General features: G+C 46.8%; 1 protein-coding gene across 1 annotated transcript in view; it reads left to right on the top strand.

Moving 5' to 3' along the window:
- GALNT12 (polypeptide N-acetylgalactosaminyltransferase 12) overlaps window positions 1–13,992 on the top strand; it is a 42,750-nt gene that overhangs the window by 17,200 nt on the left and 11,558 nt on the right. Inside the window, exons 3-6 of the mRNA XM_030794866.1 lie at window positions 2,220–2,409; window positions 7,179–7,364; window positions 10,668–10,785; window positions 12,475–12,651. Of these exons, the coding sequence (XP_030650726.1) occupies window positions 2,220–2,409; window positions 7,179–7,364; window positions 10,668–10,785; window positions 12,475–12,651 (671 nt within the window). The remainder of the gene's footprint in view (window positions 1–2,219; window positions 2,410–7,178; window positions 7,365–10,667; window positions 10,786–12,474; window positions 12,652–13,992) is intronic.

The following is a 13,992-nucleotide window of genomic DNA, read 5'->3' as shown; positions in this document are numbered from 1 at the left end:
ACAGGTCACAGGGAGAATGGGTTTAAGGCACAAGGAGCAGTGTCTGTGACAGCATGTAAGCCAGGCTGGGGTAAGCCAGGCTGGGGTTTGGTGCTGACTATAGCCTAGAAGGCATTGGGTTCTGGGGTCAGGGCACCTGGGTCTGAGGCGAGCTTTCCCATGATCCAGTTATGGCACCTTGGGTGAGTTGCTTGTCTTTTCTGAGCCTCAGTTTCTCACCTGTGAATGGGTCTGTCCACACCTATCTCAAGAGAATTATAGTGGGGAGTAAATGGGATCATGTATAGGACAGAACCTCATGTAGCAGCCGGCACATAGTAGGTGCTCATCTACATTTCCTTTTTCCGTTTCCCCCCAGGGTTGTTTTAAATCTCTCCATGTGGACACTGGTTCTGGGCCACACTGCACGGGCTTGAATCCCCCTCCAGCACCTAGCGACTATACAACTTTGAGCAATGACCCTAACCAGTTTCAAACTTGGCTTCAGCCTCTATAAAATGGGAATAATAATAGCTTCTACCTTGTAGGATCATCGTGAGCATTGAATGAGATGAGGAGGGTAATGTGCTGGGTAGGTGCTTGGCATTTAGTGAGCTCTTGTTAGATGATAACTTCTATTTTTATAATGTTTAAATGTTTAAAAAGTTGCAAAATGAAAAAAACAGCATTTCACAAATATATTAATCTAAAGGCAAAGAGCAGATTATTTATTTTATCATAATGGGATTAAATAGCTCTCAGCAGGCAGGAATACAGTAGGAATTCCTCTGACATATCTCAGTTCTCTCATAAAAATATGAGGCAGTGTGGACCAAGCTTCCCTTACTGTCATTGTGGGAACTTGCGAAAACAGGCGTGATGCCCGCTTTAACCTGTGATGAGTTAGGAAGTCCTGCCCTGCCTCCCCTCCCCACCATTTCTGCAGTGTCAGTGTGAGCTTGATGAAAGGGTGTCAGGCCCTCTCAGATGCAGGGAGACAGTTCAGGCAGACGTAAAATTAACGCTGACAAGATCCATCACTAGTGCAGGGCAGCCATGCTGCACTCATGGGTTCACTGGGTACAGCAGCTAATTAGCTTTGCTTGCAAAGTTACCTGCCTTATTCCTGCCATCAACTTATTTGTGGTTATAATTTGGATTTTTAAAAAAAACTGGCTGGGCGCGGTGGCTCATGCCTGTAATTCCAGCACTTTGGGAGGCCAAGGCGGGAGGATTGCTTGAGCCCAGGAATTTGAGACCAGCCTGGGAAGCATAGGAAGACCCTATGCCTACAAAAAATTTTAAAAGTAGCTAGGTGTGGTGGTGCATGCCTGTAGTCCCAGCTACTTGGGAGGCTGAGGTGGGAAGATCGCTTGAGCCCAAGAGGTTGAGGCTGCAGTGAGCCATGATTGCACCACTGCACTCTAGCCTAGCTGACAGAGTGAGACCCTATCTCAAAAAAAAAAAAAAAAAAATCAACCAATTAATGCTTTTATTTATTGGTTTATTTATAGACAGGCTCTCACTCTGGTGGCTGCTCTGGGCAGTAGTGTTAGCTTGTAGAATTTGGAGCTGGGTTCCCCTCATGGCTCTTCAACTTACTTACTCTGTGACCCTGGGCAAGTTACTTAGCCTCTCTGGCCTCAGTGCCCTCATCTGTGAAATGCGGATAATACTAGCACCTGCCTCAGAGGATTGTTATGAGGATCAGATGGGTTATCTAGAAATCACCTAGATAGTACTTGGCACAGCAAGTCCTCTTTAGTTTTAGCTGCTATTGTTATTGTTACTACTACTGAAACTGTAAAGTACTCTTGAGAAAATTTCTATTAGCGTTAACTACTGTTTTTATAAAAATTGCGATTAGATGGTTCATGTGTTTTTTGTTTTTTAAATGCTCATGAGTCAAAACTATAAAGCATTTTTTGTAACAGCTTTATTGAAATATATTCACACACCATTCAATTCACCCATTTGAAGTATACAATTCAACGTGCATGTGTTTAGATGGGGAGCAAATGGTGGTTCTGGAATTCCTCCCCCAGCCTCCTCCTGGCCTTCGGAGCACTTCCAGCCTTGATTCTGGGTGAGGTGAGGATGTCCCAGGTGGCAGAGCAAAGGAGGCTCCTGTCTATTTCATCTTCTGTTTGGGACAGGGAGGCCCAGAAGGCCCCGGCTTGGGATGAGGCGCTCCTCTGAGATTGTCACGGTGACCCCTGTTGCTTTGTTTGCCTCCTTAGAGCACCTAAAGGAGCGCTTGGCCAATGAGCTTTCGGGACTGCCCAAGGTGCGCCTGATCCGCGCCAACAAGAGAGAGGGCCTGGTGCGAGCCCGGCTGCTGGGGGCATCTGCGGCGAGGGGCGATGTTCTGACCTTCCTGGACTGTCACTGTGAGTGCCACGAAGGGTGGCTGGAGCCGCTGCTGCAGAGGTGCGTGAGCCGCCCACAATGGGAGAGACAGCATGTTACCTGGTGTAGGTAGCAGGAGGAACAGACTGATCACGTCACTTGAGACTTAATGGGTTGCCTGGGCTCAGCTGCTCCTCTGTCACTGGGCAGAAGAGCAGTCCCTGCTTCGTTCGGCTGTTGAGGCCATTAAATGATTTAGTGCATGGCAAGTGCGTGGGAGTGTCAGCTGGAGGAGGTCCTGTGTCACTGTTTGCTTTTATTATTCCTTCTTTTTTCTTTTTATTTTTTGAGACAGAGTTTCACTCTTGTTGCTCAGGCTGGAGTGCAATGGTGTGATCTCAGCTCACTGCTACCTCTGCCTCCCGGGTTAACGCGATTCTCCTGCCTCAGCCTCCGGAGTAGCTGGATTTACAGGCATGCACCACCACACCCAGCTAATTTTATATTTTTTGTAGAGATGGGGTTTCACTGCTATGGTCAGGCTGGTCTCAAACTCCTGACCTCAAACTCCTGACCTCAGGTGTGAGCCACCACACTGGCCTTATTATTCCTTCTTATCAGGGCTTGTTGCAGAAAACCAAGGAAGTATCATCAACCAAGAACATTTTAAAAAATCCTCAATCAAATAGAATGGCACTCCTAAAGAATACACATTTTCATGTATTTCTTTCAAGCAGGGCTGACTTATCCTTTACACCCAGGAGGAACAATGCCTAGGGCCCATGAAACTGGAAGGAACCCAGATAAATGTTATCAATTTCTTTTAAAATCAGAAGGGAAAAATGAATATCATAATAATGGGTATGTAATAATGAATCTAGCATGGATTGTACTTGTCTTTATACCAGTATAGTCATAATATATGCTTTTTAATATGTCTGGCTGTTATAGAGGAAGGCCCCCTGAAAGTCATAATGTGACCCTGTTCTCAAGGCCATTGTCCTTGCTGTTCCATGGCATCTCACTCTCACCCTCCTACCTTCCCCCCTCAAGAAGCCACCATCTACTGGGGCCCAATTTTTGTTCCCTTCTGTCTCTTTCCTCCCCGTGCTCTGCCTCGTCTCTCTGCCCTTTCTGTTTCTGCATCATAGAAGTCAGGAGCTGGGCTGGCCAACCAGAAGCTCCCCAGGTGGGAGAGGAAGGAAGGGATCTTTGCTTGGCCTCCCCTCTGTGGAGCAGGCAAAGGGCTGGAGGGGCAAGGTCTCTGCAGCTGGGGAACTGCTTCCCCGCAGACACCAACACCGTGGTGGTTAGGGTTGTCTGAAAGAGCTGGGGACCCACTTGCCTTCCTTCCTGGGTGTGACCCAGCTGCCCCCTGCCCTGCCACTTCCTACTGTCCTGGCTCCTTGTCAGCTGCAGGTTCTATAGCTGTCTCTTTCTCCTCCTCAGCTCTGATGAGCTTTCCTAGCAGCAGATTCGAGGCTCCTCTGGCCTGTGATGGAGCTGGAGACTAGAGTACAGTTATGGCCGAGTACGCCCTCTGGAACCCAGACCAGTGGGCTCCCCCTCCTTCGTTCCCCCACTGCACTCATAGATGGCCACCTCTACGCAGGTCTGAAATCATGGGGAGAGGACATTTCTTTCTCTTCAGCTGATGGATTAATGCTTTTAGAATTCCTCTTCATCCCACCCTTTGGACACAGGCCAGCTGCCTCCTTGTTGCATGCCTGTAGATGAGGGGATTTTCCACCGTGGTTGTCTATTAGAAATACCAGGGAACTTTAAAAAATTTATATTTTAATTTTTAATTTTTGTGGGTAAATAGTAGGTGTATATATTTATGGGGTACATGAGATATTTTGATACAGGCATGTAATACATAATCACATCAGAGTAAATGGGATATCCATCCCCTCAAGCATTTATCTTTGTGTTACTAATAATCCACTCATACTCTTTTTTTTTTTTTTTTTTTTAAGACAGAGTCTCACTGTCACCCAGGCTGGAGGGCAGTGGTGTGATCTTGGCTCACTGCAACCTCCTCCTCCCAAGTTCAAGCGATTCTCCTGCCTCAGCTTCCTAAGTAGCTGGGACCACAGGCGCGTGCCACTACACCCAGCTAATTTTTGTATTTTTAGTAGGGACAGAGTTTCATGATGTCGGCCAGGCTGGTCTCGAACTCCTAACCTCAGTGATCCACCTGCCTCAGCCTCCCCAAGTGCTGGGATTACAAGCGTGAGCCACCGCGCCCGGCCCTCTTAGTAATTTTTTAAAATCTATCTATCTATCTATCTGAGACAGAGTCTCGCCCTGTTGCCCAGGCTAGAGTACAGCAGGGTGATCTCGGCTCACTGCAGCGTCTGCCTCCCAGGTTCAAGTGATTCTCCTGGCTTAGCCTCCCGAGTAGCTGGGATTACAGGCGTGCACTACCATGCCAGGCTAATTTTTGCATTTTTAGTAGAGATGGGGTTTCACCATGTTGGCCAGGCTGGTCTTAAAACTCCCGACCTCAAGTGATTTGCCCGTCTCAGCCTTCCAAAGTGCTGGGATTACAGGCATGAACCACCACGCCCAGCCAGTTATTTTTAAATGTACAATTAAATTTTTTTTATTTTAGTCACTCTGTTGTGCTAGCAACTAGTACATCTTATTCATTCTTTCTATTTTTTTGTACCCATTAACCATCCCCACTCCCCCAACCAACTACCCTTCCCGGCCTCTGGTAACCATCCTTCTGCTCTCTGTCTCCATGAGTTCAATTGTTTTAACTTTTAGCTCCCACAAATAAGTGAAAACATGCAAAGTTTGTCTTTCTGTGCCTTGCTTATTTCACCCAACATAATGACCTCCAGTTCCATCCATGTTGTTGCAAATGACAGCATCTCATTCTTCTTTACGGATGAGAAAATACTCTATTGTGAGTATATGTACTACATATTCTCTATCCATTCATCTGTTGATGGACACTTAGGTTGCTTCCCAATCTTGGTTATTGTGAATAGTGCTGCAACAAACATGAGGGTGCAGATATATTTTCGATACACTGACTTCCTTTCTTTTGGATATGTACTTAGCAGTAGAATTGCAGGATCATATGGTAGCTCTATTTTTAGTTTTTTGAGGAACATTCAAACTGTTCTCCATAGAGGTTGTACTAATTTACATTCCCACCAATGGTGTATGAGGGTTCAACCTGGGGAGCTTTTTAAACACACCAACGCCTGGTCCCATTTGGATCTGACTCTTGGGGCTGGGGCCTCGGCTTCTGCATGTTTCAAAAGCTCCCCAGGGGACTTTGGTGTGCACCAGCATTGGGACACATCAGACTGTGGACTGTCCTTAAGGTGGCGCCAGACAGGAGTGGTAACCCTTTCCATCCAGGGGCTTTTGGAAATGTGGGAGGGTATTCTTGGTTGTCATGTCAACCAGGTAGGGCTCCTGGCATTTTGTGTATCAGGGAGGCCAAGTATCCTGCAGATCAGCGCTGTGCAGTGGAGAATGGTTCTGGCGCAGACGCCAATAGCATCCCTATGGGTCCTGCACATTCTCCAGCCAGGACTGGGAGTCCTATATGCCAATACTGATACAGCATTCCCCCAGTTTTCCCCTTCTTGTAAAAATAAGGCTGTCTGTGGTTCCAGCCAGCTTGATCACAAGCCATCAGTTCCTGGGGGAGCTGGCCTTTGCCAGGTGCCAGCTAGAACTTGCCCAGCAGGTCTGATGTTGGCCCTTTCAACCTTTTAAATAAAGCCCTCAATTGCTTTAAATAAGCGGATGTTGGTGGATACCTAGTATGCAACTTCCTCAATTTGTGGAACTCACATATCTGAGACTCTGTCTCACGCAACCTGTCCTGAACAGTGCAATTTCCCCGATAGTTGTAATTCTTACCCCAGAGTGGTATTTCTAATATCCCCTCTGACCTTCTGGTGTCATTCTAAGGACACTGAAAGCTCAAGTCTGGTTGATCTCTGTTGCATTGTCCTGTGTGGGGGGACTCTTAGGATTTTTAGGTCTCAAATTCCAGACAACATCCCCCAAAATGTACTCAAGGAAATCTAGTGTTCACATGTGGTCTAGTCTCAGTCCATCTTTCCTGGTGTGGTGTCAAATGCAACATGGCCTGGAAGCATGCTGAGGGATGGCCAGATTTGTAATAATGTGGAGAGAACAGTTGAAACCAACACACAGGCTGATACCTGCAAAAGGAAATTATAGCATTTTTCACTATGTGTAATATTTCACAATAACAAACATTAAAATAAAAAAATAGCAATAGTTTCAGGTTCTCTGCCAGCCATCTTAAAAACATTTTCCCAGGAAATCCTCACATTAACGCTCTGAATTGATATTATAATTCCAGTGTTACCACTGAGGCAATAGGCTCTGAAGTTAGGTGACTTGGCTAATGTCGCACAGCAAATAAATAGCAGGATTTGAATTTATATTCTAATTCCAAAGCTGACCCTTTGGTCTGGGTGCATCTTTGTTCTTAGGAGATAAGTATTTCTTGATGTTAAGATGCTTCATTGTGATTAAACCTCTTGCACTTCTGAGAAATTAAAATCATAGAGCATTTGGTCAGAATGTCCATGGATAGAATCAGAGCATATTAAAGTCATGGGACTTTTTGTTTTAAAGCCCTCCCTGGCCCCCAGATCTCCCCCATGGTGGTCACCTGCCAGGGCTCTGACACGGCTACAGACACCTGGAATAAGAGAAGCAGGCCTTTCTCAGGTGTTCCTCCCTCTTATTGGAAGGAAGACAAGAATTCACCCTTGAATTTCCCAATTGTCTTCCTGCTGCCCGTCTGCATAGGAGAGACGGATGGATGTCTTGGGTGCTTTCAGGATCCATGAAGAGGAGTCGGCAGTGGTGTGCCCGGTGATTGATGTGATCGACTGGAACACCTTCGAGTACCTGGGGAACTCTGGGGAGCCCCAGATCGGCGGTTTCGACTGGAGGCTGGTGTTCACGTGGCACGTGGTTCCCGAGAGGGAGAGGATACGGATGCGATCCCCCGTTGATGTCATCAGGTCAGGAGCTGACTTCTGGGTGGCTTGTTTTTTAAGCATGCCTCGTTGCATCTGGCTGACCTGTCAGCGGAGACCCTCGGGAGGAATGGTTAGCTGTCAGCTTAATTACCTCCCCTCTTCCCACTTTTTTGCCCAGAGTATTTGTTTATTTTTATTAAACATGTCTGCTACACATGTCAATTTTATATTGGTATATTTTATTTATTTAATTTTTAAATTGCTTAAAATATGCATCATAGAGAATTTACCATTTTAACCATTTTGAAGTATGCAATTTTAGGCTGAGCATGGTGTCTCATGCCTATAATCCCAGTACTTTGGGAAGCCAAGGTGGGAGGATTGCTTGAGTCCAGGAGTTTGAGACCAGCCTGGGCAACATAGCAAGAATCTATCTCTGCAAAAAAATAAAAATTAGCTGAGTGTGGTAGTGTGTATCTGTAGGCCTAGCTAGCTGGAAGGCTGAGATAGGAAGATCACTTGAGTCGAGGAGTTCAAGGCTTTAGTGAACTATGATCACGCAATTACACTCCAGCTGGGGCAATAGAGCGAGACCCTGTCTTTATAAAAAATAAATAAATAAAATAAAGCATGCCATTTTAGTGGCATCGAGCACATTCACAGTATTGTGCAAACATGATCTTTACCTGTTTCCAGGGCTTTTTTCATCATCCCACACAGAAAATATCCCACTAAGCAATAACTTCCCATTCTCCCCTTCCCAGCCCCTGGGAACCTCTGTTCTTTCAGGCGCCCCATGTAAGTGGAATCATACAGTATTTGTCCTTTTGTACTTGGCTTCTTTCACTTAACATCATGTTTTCAAGTTTCCTAGAGAACATCATTCCTTGTGATGGCTGAGTAATATTCCTTTGTACATATATGCTACATTTTGTTCATCCATTCTTCTGTTGGTGGACACTTGGGTTGTCCTTTGGTTATTGTTAAATAATGCTGCTATGAACATCGGTGTGCTTTTATCTGCTTGAGTCCCCGTTTTCCATTCTTTTGGGTATACACCTAGGAGTGGGATTGCTGGTCATATGCTCATTCTTGAGGAAACATCGTTAGGCCCCTTTGACCTGGGGTGTGGGTGGATCCATGGCAGGTGGAGGATTCTGCTCTGACCAGTGTGTGAGTCAAGGTCTGAGTAGAGTGGGCCCAAGGGAGGCTCAGCAGCTCTCATTCTGGAGGTGTTGAAGTGATAGCCTGCCTTCTTCCTCCCCTTCCAAGTTCAGAAGCAAGTGGGAGACAGATGTGGGAGTTGGGCAGAAGGAGGTCAGGACTTCAGCCTCACTGCTGGTGTGTTGAACCGGAAGTAGTCTCTTAGTTCTGCATCCACATTTGGCAGTTGGGCTTCTGAATCCTTTCACCAGAGTCCTGACCTTAAGATGACCCGCTGCTGGCTGGAGTGGAGCAAGCAAGGAGAGCATCCAGAGATAAGGCTGGAGAGATGGGCGGGGCCAAGGGAAGGGGTTTGGGCTTGACCCTGAACAGGTAGAAGCCACTGAAGGGATCTGAGCACAAAGTGACCTGAGCATGTGCTGCGTGCCATGTGGTGAGGGCCCTGGAGGGACCGTTGTGGGCAGGGATACCATTAGGAGGCTCTGCAGTCCTCCAGGTCAGAAACAATCGTTCAGGAGATGGTGGGCACTGTGGATTCCAGAGATGTTAAGATGGAAGAATTGGAAGAAATTGAGTGGGAATTGGGGAAGGAAGGAATTAAGAATGGCACCCAGGCTTCTGTAGGAGCCCTTAGTGAGAACATCTTGCTCAGTCGCTCACTGAACAGGTTTAGAAACTGAGACACAGAGCAGGAGGCTCTAATCCAGGCTACTTAGGCAGCCTGTCATGAATTCATGGGAGTCCATGAATTCTAATTGTCCCGTTACCCCACATGCTCAGGGCACCTATCCTCCCCATCCCATAATATCCCTGTGCCTCAGTTATCTCATCTGTGTAATAGGTACCAGCATATCCACCCTGCCTATTTCCTAGATTTTTAGGATAAACACACATGAAGGTGCTTTGTAGTCTAGAACCTTCCCTTCCACTGGGGATGTTGCTGTTGTCTTCTCAGTTGGCCCCACGCTTGGAGTCCAGGGCAGGCCCTGATGCTGCAGGATGTTAACATTTTCAATGGTTGTGTTCTCAATGTTCTCTTTCCCTATTTCTTTTTTTTTTTCGAGTTGGGGTCTCGCTCTGTCACCCAGGCTGGAGTGCAGTGGCATGATCTCGGCTCACTGCAACCTCTGCCTGCTGGATTCCAGTGATTCTCCTGCCTCAGCCTCCTGAGTAGCTGGGATTACAGGTGCCTGCCACCACACCCGGCTAATTTTTACATTTTTTTAGTAGAGACAGGGTTTCACCATATTGGCCAGGCTGGTCTTGAACTCCTGACCTCAGGAGATCCACCCACCTCAGCCTCCCAAAGTGCTGGGATTACAAGTGTGAGCCACCGTGCCTGGCCCTTTCCCTATTTCTGAATTCATCCTTTTGCCTGTGCAGCTCTGTGGCATGCTGACCTTACAGTGTTCTGCCGTGTAGGCTGGAAGCCGTGGGCCGTTTCTGAAGTCAGTGCTGGCTTCCAGATAAACCTGGTGGCTTGTAGGGGGAAACAAGGCTGGCTGAAAAAGCAGCCTGAGGCTGGCTAGCTGGGTCCTAGTGGAGGAAACCACTTGAGCAGGAGAGGATCTGGCCCTCGGGGTGCTTTCAGATGCCAGAGTTGCCTTTAGGGCCTTCTGTGTACTGGCCTCTCAGTGGCATCTGTGAGTGCCTGCCTTGTGAGATCACACCTCCTCAGATGACCGTGGCCTGGAGCCTGCCTTCCTCTCCGAACGTGGTCTCTTGCTTCTCTCTTCTCCTTGCTCTCTATGCTTCTAAATGTCCCTGGATTTGTCCCACCCTTAAGCCTTAGCTCATGCTGGAGAACCATTCCATTTCCCTTCTTCTTCTTGGCTAACTGTCCTTTGTCCTGCAGACCTTGCCTCCTCCAGGGAACCTAGTCCTACCCTTTTGCCCCTGCCCTCCTCAGTGTTCTCCCAGGGCCCTTGCTGACCTTAGTTAACATATTTAGCACACACAGAGTACTTGCCTGTTGAGAAGGCTGGGAGCCGCCTCAAGGCAGGGACCGTAGGGTCCATCTGTGCCTCCAGGCCCAGCCTAGTGTAGGGCACAGAGGTGAAGGCAGGGTATGCTTAGAGATGATGGATGAACAGATGAAAGGGCTCGTGGTGGGAAGGTAGTTGGATAACTGTGATGGTTTCCTGCTGCCTATGGTGAAATATGGATATCACACTTTTTTAGGTCTCCAACAATGGCCGGTGGACTGTTTGCTGTGAGTAAGAAATATTTTGAATATCTGGGGTCTTATGATACAGGAATGGAAGTTTGGGGAGGAGAAAACCTCGAATTTTCCTTTAGGGTAAGTATTCTAGTCTTCTCTTTGGACATGTTCTTAACTGATTCTGTCTTTGGGAACGATAGGATTTGCTGTGAGAGCCTGGTGGACCCTGAAAGATGATGACACGCATATCCTATAAACATGCTTGCTTTCTTGTTTTAGCTTTTTAAAAAGTGTACTTTTTCTAGAAAGGGCCTTGCAAGTCACATAATTCTCTCTCAGTCTATGGAGAGGAGGAAATGAAACCAGGAGAGAGGTGGCTTGCTCAGGGTTAGGTTCCTCCTGATCCTGTCTTCTGGAGCCTTTACTTGATTAATTCCTTATGAAGTGGCCTCTTTATTTAGCACAGTGGCTTTCAAACTTTGACAGATGTAAGAATTTCTTTTTTTTTTTTTTTTTTTTTTTTTGAGACAGAGTCTCGTTCTGTTGCCCAGGCTGGAGCGCGGTGGCATGATCTCAGCTCTCTGCAACCTCCGCCTTCTGTGTCAAAGCGATTCTCCTGCCTCAGCCTCCCGAGTAGCTGGGATTACGGGCATGTGCCACCACGCCCAGCTAATTTTTGTATTTTTAGTAGAGACGATGTTTCACCATGTCAGCCAGGCTGATCTCGAACTCCTGACCTCAGGTGATCCACCCGCCTTGGCCTCCCAAAGTGCTGGGATTATAGGCGTGAGCCACTGCGCCCAGCCAACACATGTAAGAATTGCTGGGTAGAAAAACAAGTGCTGAAATCAAATATTTGGTCAGAAAAATAAAAACTTTAATGCCTTTAAAAAAAAAAAAAAAAGAATTGCTGGGTAAACTTGTTAGAAAGACAGATTGACAAACACAATCTAGAATTCTAGCCAGATTTGATAGCTTTAGGGTGGGACCAAGATTCTGCTTTTTGTAACAAGCCTACCTACTGATGCTACTCTACATGGCCCATGAAAACCATATTGGAAAACTAGCATTTCAGTAGATTTTCAAGTTAATGAAGTCTTACATTTTAAGCATCAAAACTTTGTGTAAATGTTGGTGCTTTTCAGTGGAAAATTAAGATTTTTAATAATATTTTATATGGTGTTCTGCCCTCATAAAAACTGTGAATAAATAAGAATTTGGCCTTCTACTGGGGACTCACGCCCTCCATAATAAGTACCAGATGCTGTGCTTGGTTGTCTCATCTTGGGAAAATGAGATATTCAAGGCCATCAGTCTCAGTGTGAGATGGGCTCAGATGCCTTCGTCTGTTGAGTCTTTGGGTGTGCTTTTAATGGTCTCTCTGCCTCTTCCTTAGGTGTCAGGCTGCTCTACCTGTTTCTAGAAGCTCTTCCTTTCCCCCTTCCAAACCTCTCTTCTTCCTTGCTGCTTTCCTATCTTCTGTGGCTAGGAGATCAGGTAATCAAGCCTGTGTTTTCTGTAATGAGTAAGTGGGTTGCCAGCGAGGTCTCTGTGGATGCTCTTGTGAGTCAAGTGCATGAGCTTTAGTGCATGGACTTTGGGGTCTTGGTTCCCACAGCTTATTTGTTTTGGGGGCTGCTTTCTTGCTGTTTACCCACATTCTGTGTCATGAGTGTGCCGGGTAGGTGGCCTCCTGCCCGATGGAGGCTGAGCATCTTGGCAGCGTCTATCATGCCTTGTGTGTGCCTGGCCTCTTTGCTGCAGATACTATGGACCTGCAGCTCATCCCCTGCTCACCACCTGGCCTCTCCTTTTCTCTGTGTGCAGATCTGGCAATGTGGTGGAGTTCTGGAAACACACCCATGTTCCCATGTTGGCCATGTTTTCCCCAAGCAAGCTCCCTACTCCCGCAACAAGGCTCTGGCCAACAGTGTTCGTGCAGCTGAAGTATGGATGGATGAATTTAAAGAGCTCTACTACCATCGCAACCCCCGTGCCCGCTTGGTGAGTTCCTCGGCCCACCTGCACTCCATCTGGCTTCATCTGAACAACAGCAGCTAATCGTGGCTTCCCCAACATAGTCAATCTGGTTCCAGAAATAGAGAATAAATTGGGTGCTCAGATACGAGTATGGGGAGAATGTATTCCTCCATTTATAATAATTATATGCAGTCAAATCTTGTTATTTACAGCTGTTATATTCCATAAAGCCACCACAAACACTGAATTCATGAAAACAGCCATTGCTCTTAGGGGAAATACAGGGTTAGGTTCCTGCCAGACTTGGGGCACAGTTTTGTCAGCAGACCAATACAGAACCTTGTTTTCTGTGTGTTTCTGTTCAAAGACACCTATTAAACATATATTGTTGCATCATTAACATTGCACTCATGGCTAACAGCACGATAACTCATGCCAGAATGAAGCTGACCTAGCACGTGTTATTTTCTCTTCATCACAACCTTCTTGCATTTAGGAACACTAGATAGAGCTTCGGCACTACAATTGGAGGACATTCTAGAATAGCTGATGCAGTCACCAATACAAAGCAGAAAAAAATGTGGTGCCCAATAGATGGTGAAAAGAACACTGGTTTACAGGATGAGAGCTGAAACAAGAAGGCGGTGTGTGCCCTTGTTCTGTATCACCTGGGAATGGGAGTGTTGGACAACTCAAATTTTTTGTCCATGAATGTGTGTGAAAATTAGAAAACACCACTAGTATTGATTTGGAGGTTACAAATCAATTTTATTGTAGCATGTAGGGAAATTCAGATACAGAACCAGTAAATAATGAGGATGGACTGTACCAACGTAGACAGTTGGGGATACCTGGTGTCACAGGCCAGGCATTGTCCATGTGTTGTGGTTTCCTGTTTGTAGCCCGTAGGGGTGAGTCCACAAACACAGGGTACAAGTTAAGGCGCAGGTCTTTACCTTAAATCTACTGCTCAGGGACACACCCGCCTTATTAGTTAGGGGCTGTTACCTCCCTCTAGAGCCTTCTTGTTAGCACCCTGGAAGCTTCCTTTTCTAAAACAGGGAGTGTGTTCTGCTTCCATTTCCAGATGGAAGGACTACTGGAGAGTGGCCCAGGCCCCCGCTGCTACTCTTTCTCACCATATGTCATGATCATGGAAACTCCCCCACCGCCAGCCTAACAGATGTCTATCTTCCTCCCCACTCAGAGGCCTTGCTGGGCCTGAACAATGGTGAAGGTGTGCCTGCAGTCACTGAAGTCTCAGCTCAGTTGGCTTGCTCCCCTGGGTCCCAGCCATACATTTCAGGGACACTGGCCCAACCACCGACTGCACTGAGTCTGTCGGAGGCTGAGGTTCAGCCCAGA

This window comes from Nomascus leucogenys, chromosome 1a (genome assembly GCF_006542625.1).
Source record: "Nomascus leucogenys isolate Asia chromosome 1a, Asia_NLE_v1, whole genome shotgun sequence".
NCBI classification, from domain to species: Eukaryota; Metazoa; Chordata; class Mammalia; order Primates; family Hylobatidae; genus Nomascus; species Nomascus leucogenys.
The sequence above is the reverse complement of the archived record's forward strand: the minus strand, read 5'-3'. Positions and strand labels throughout refer to the sequence as shown.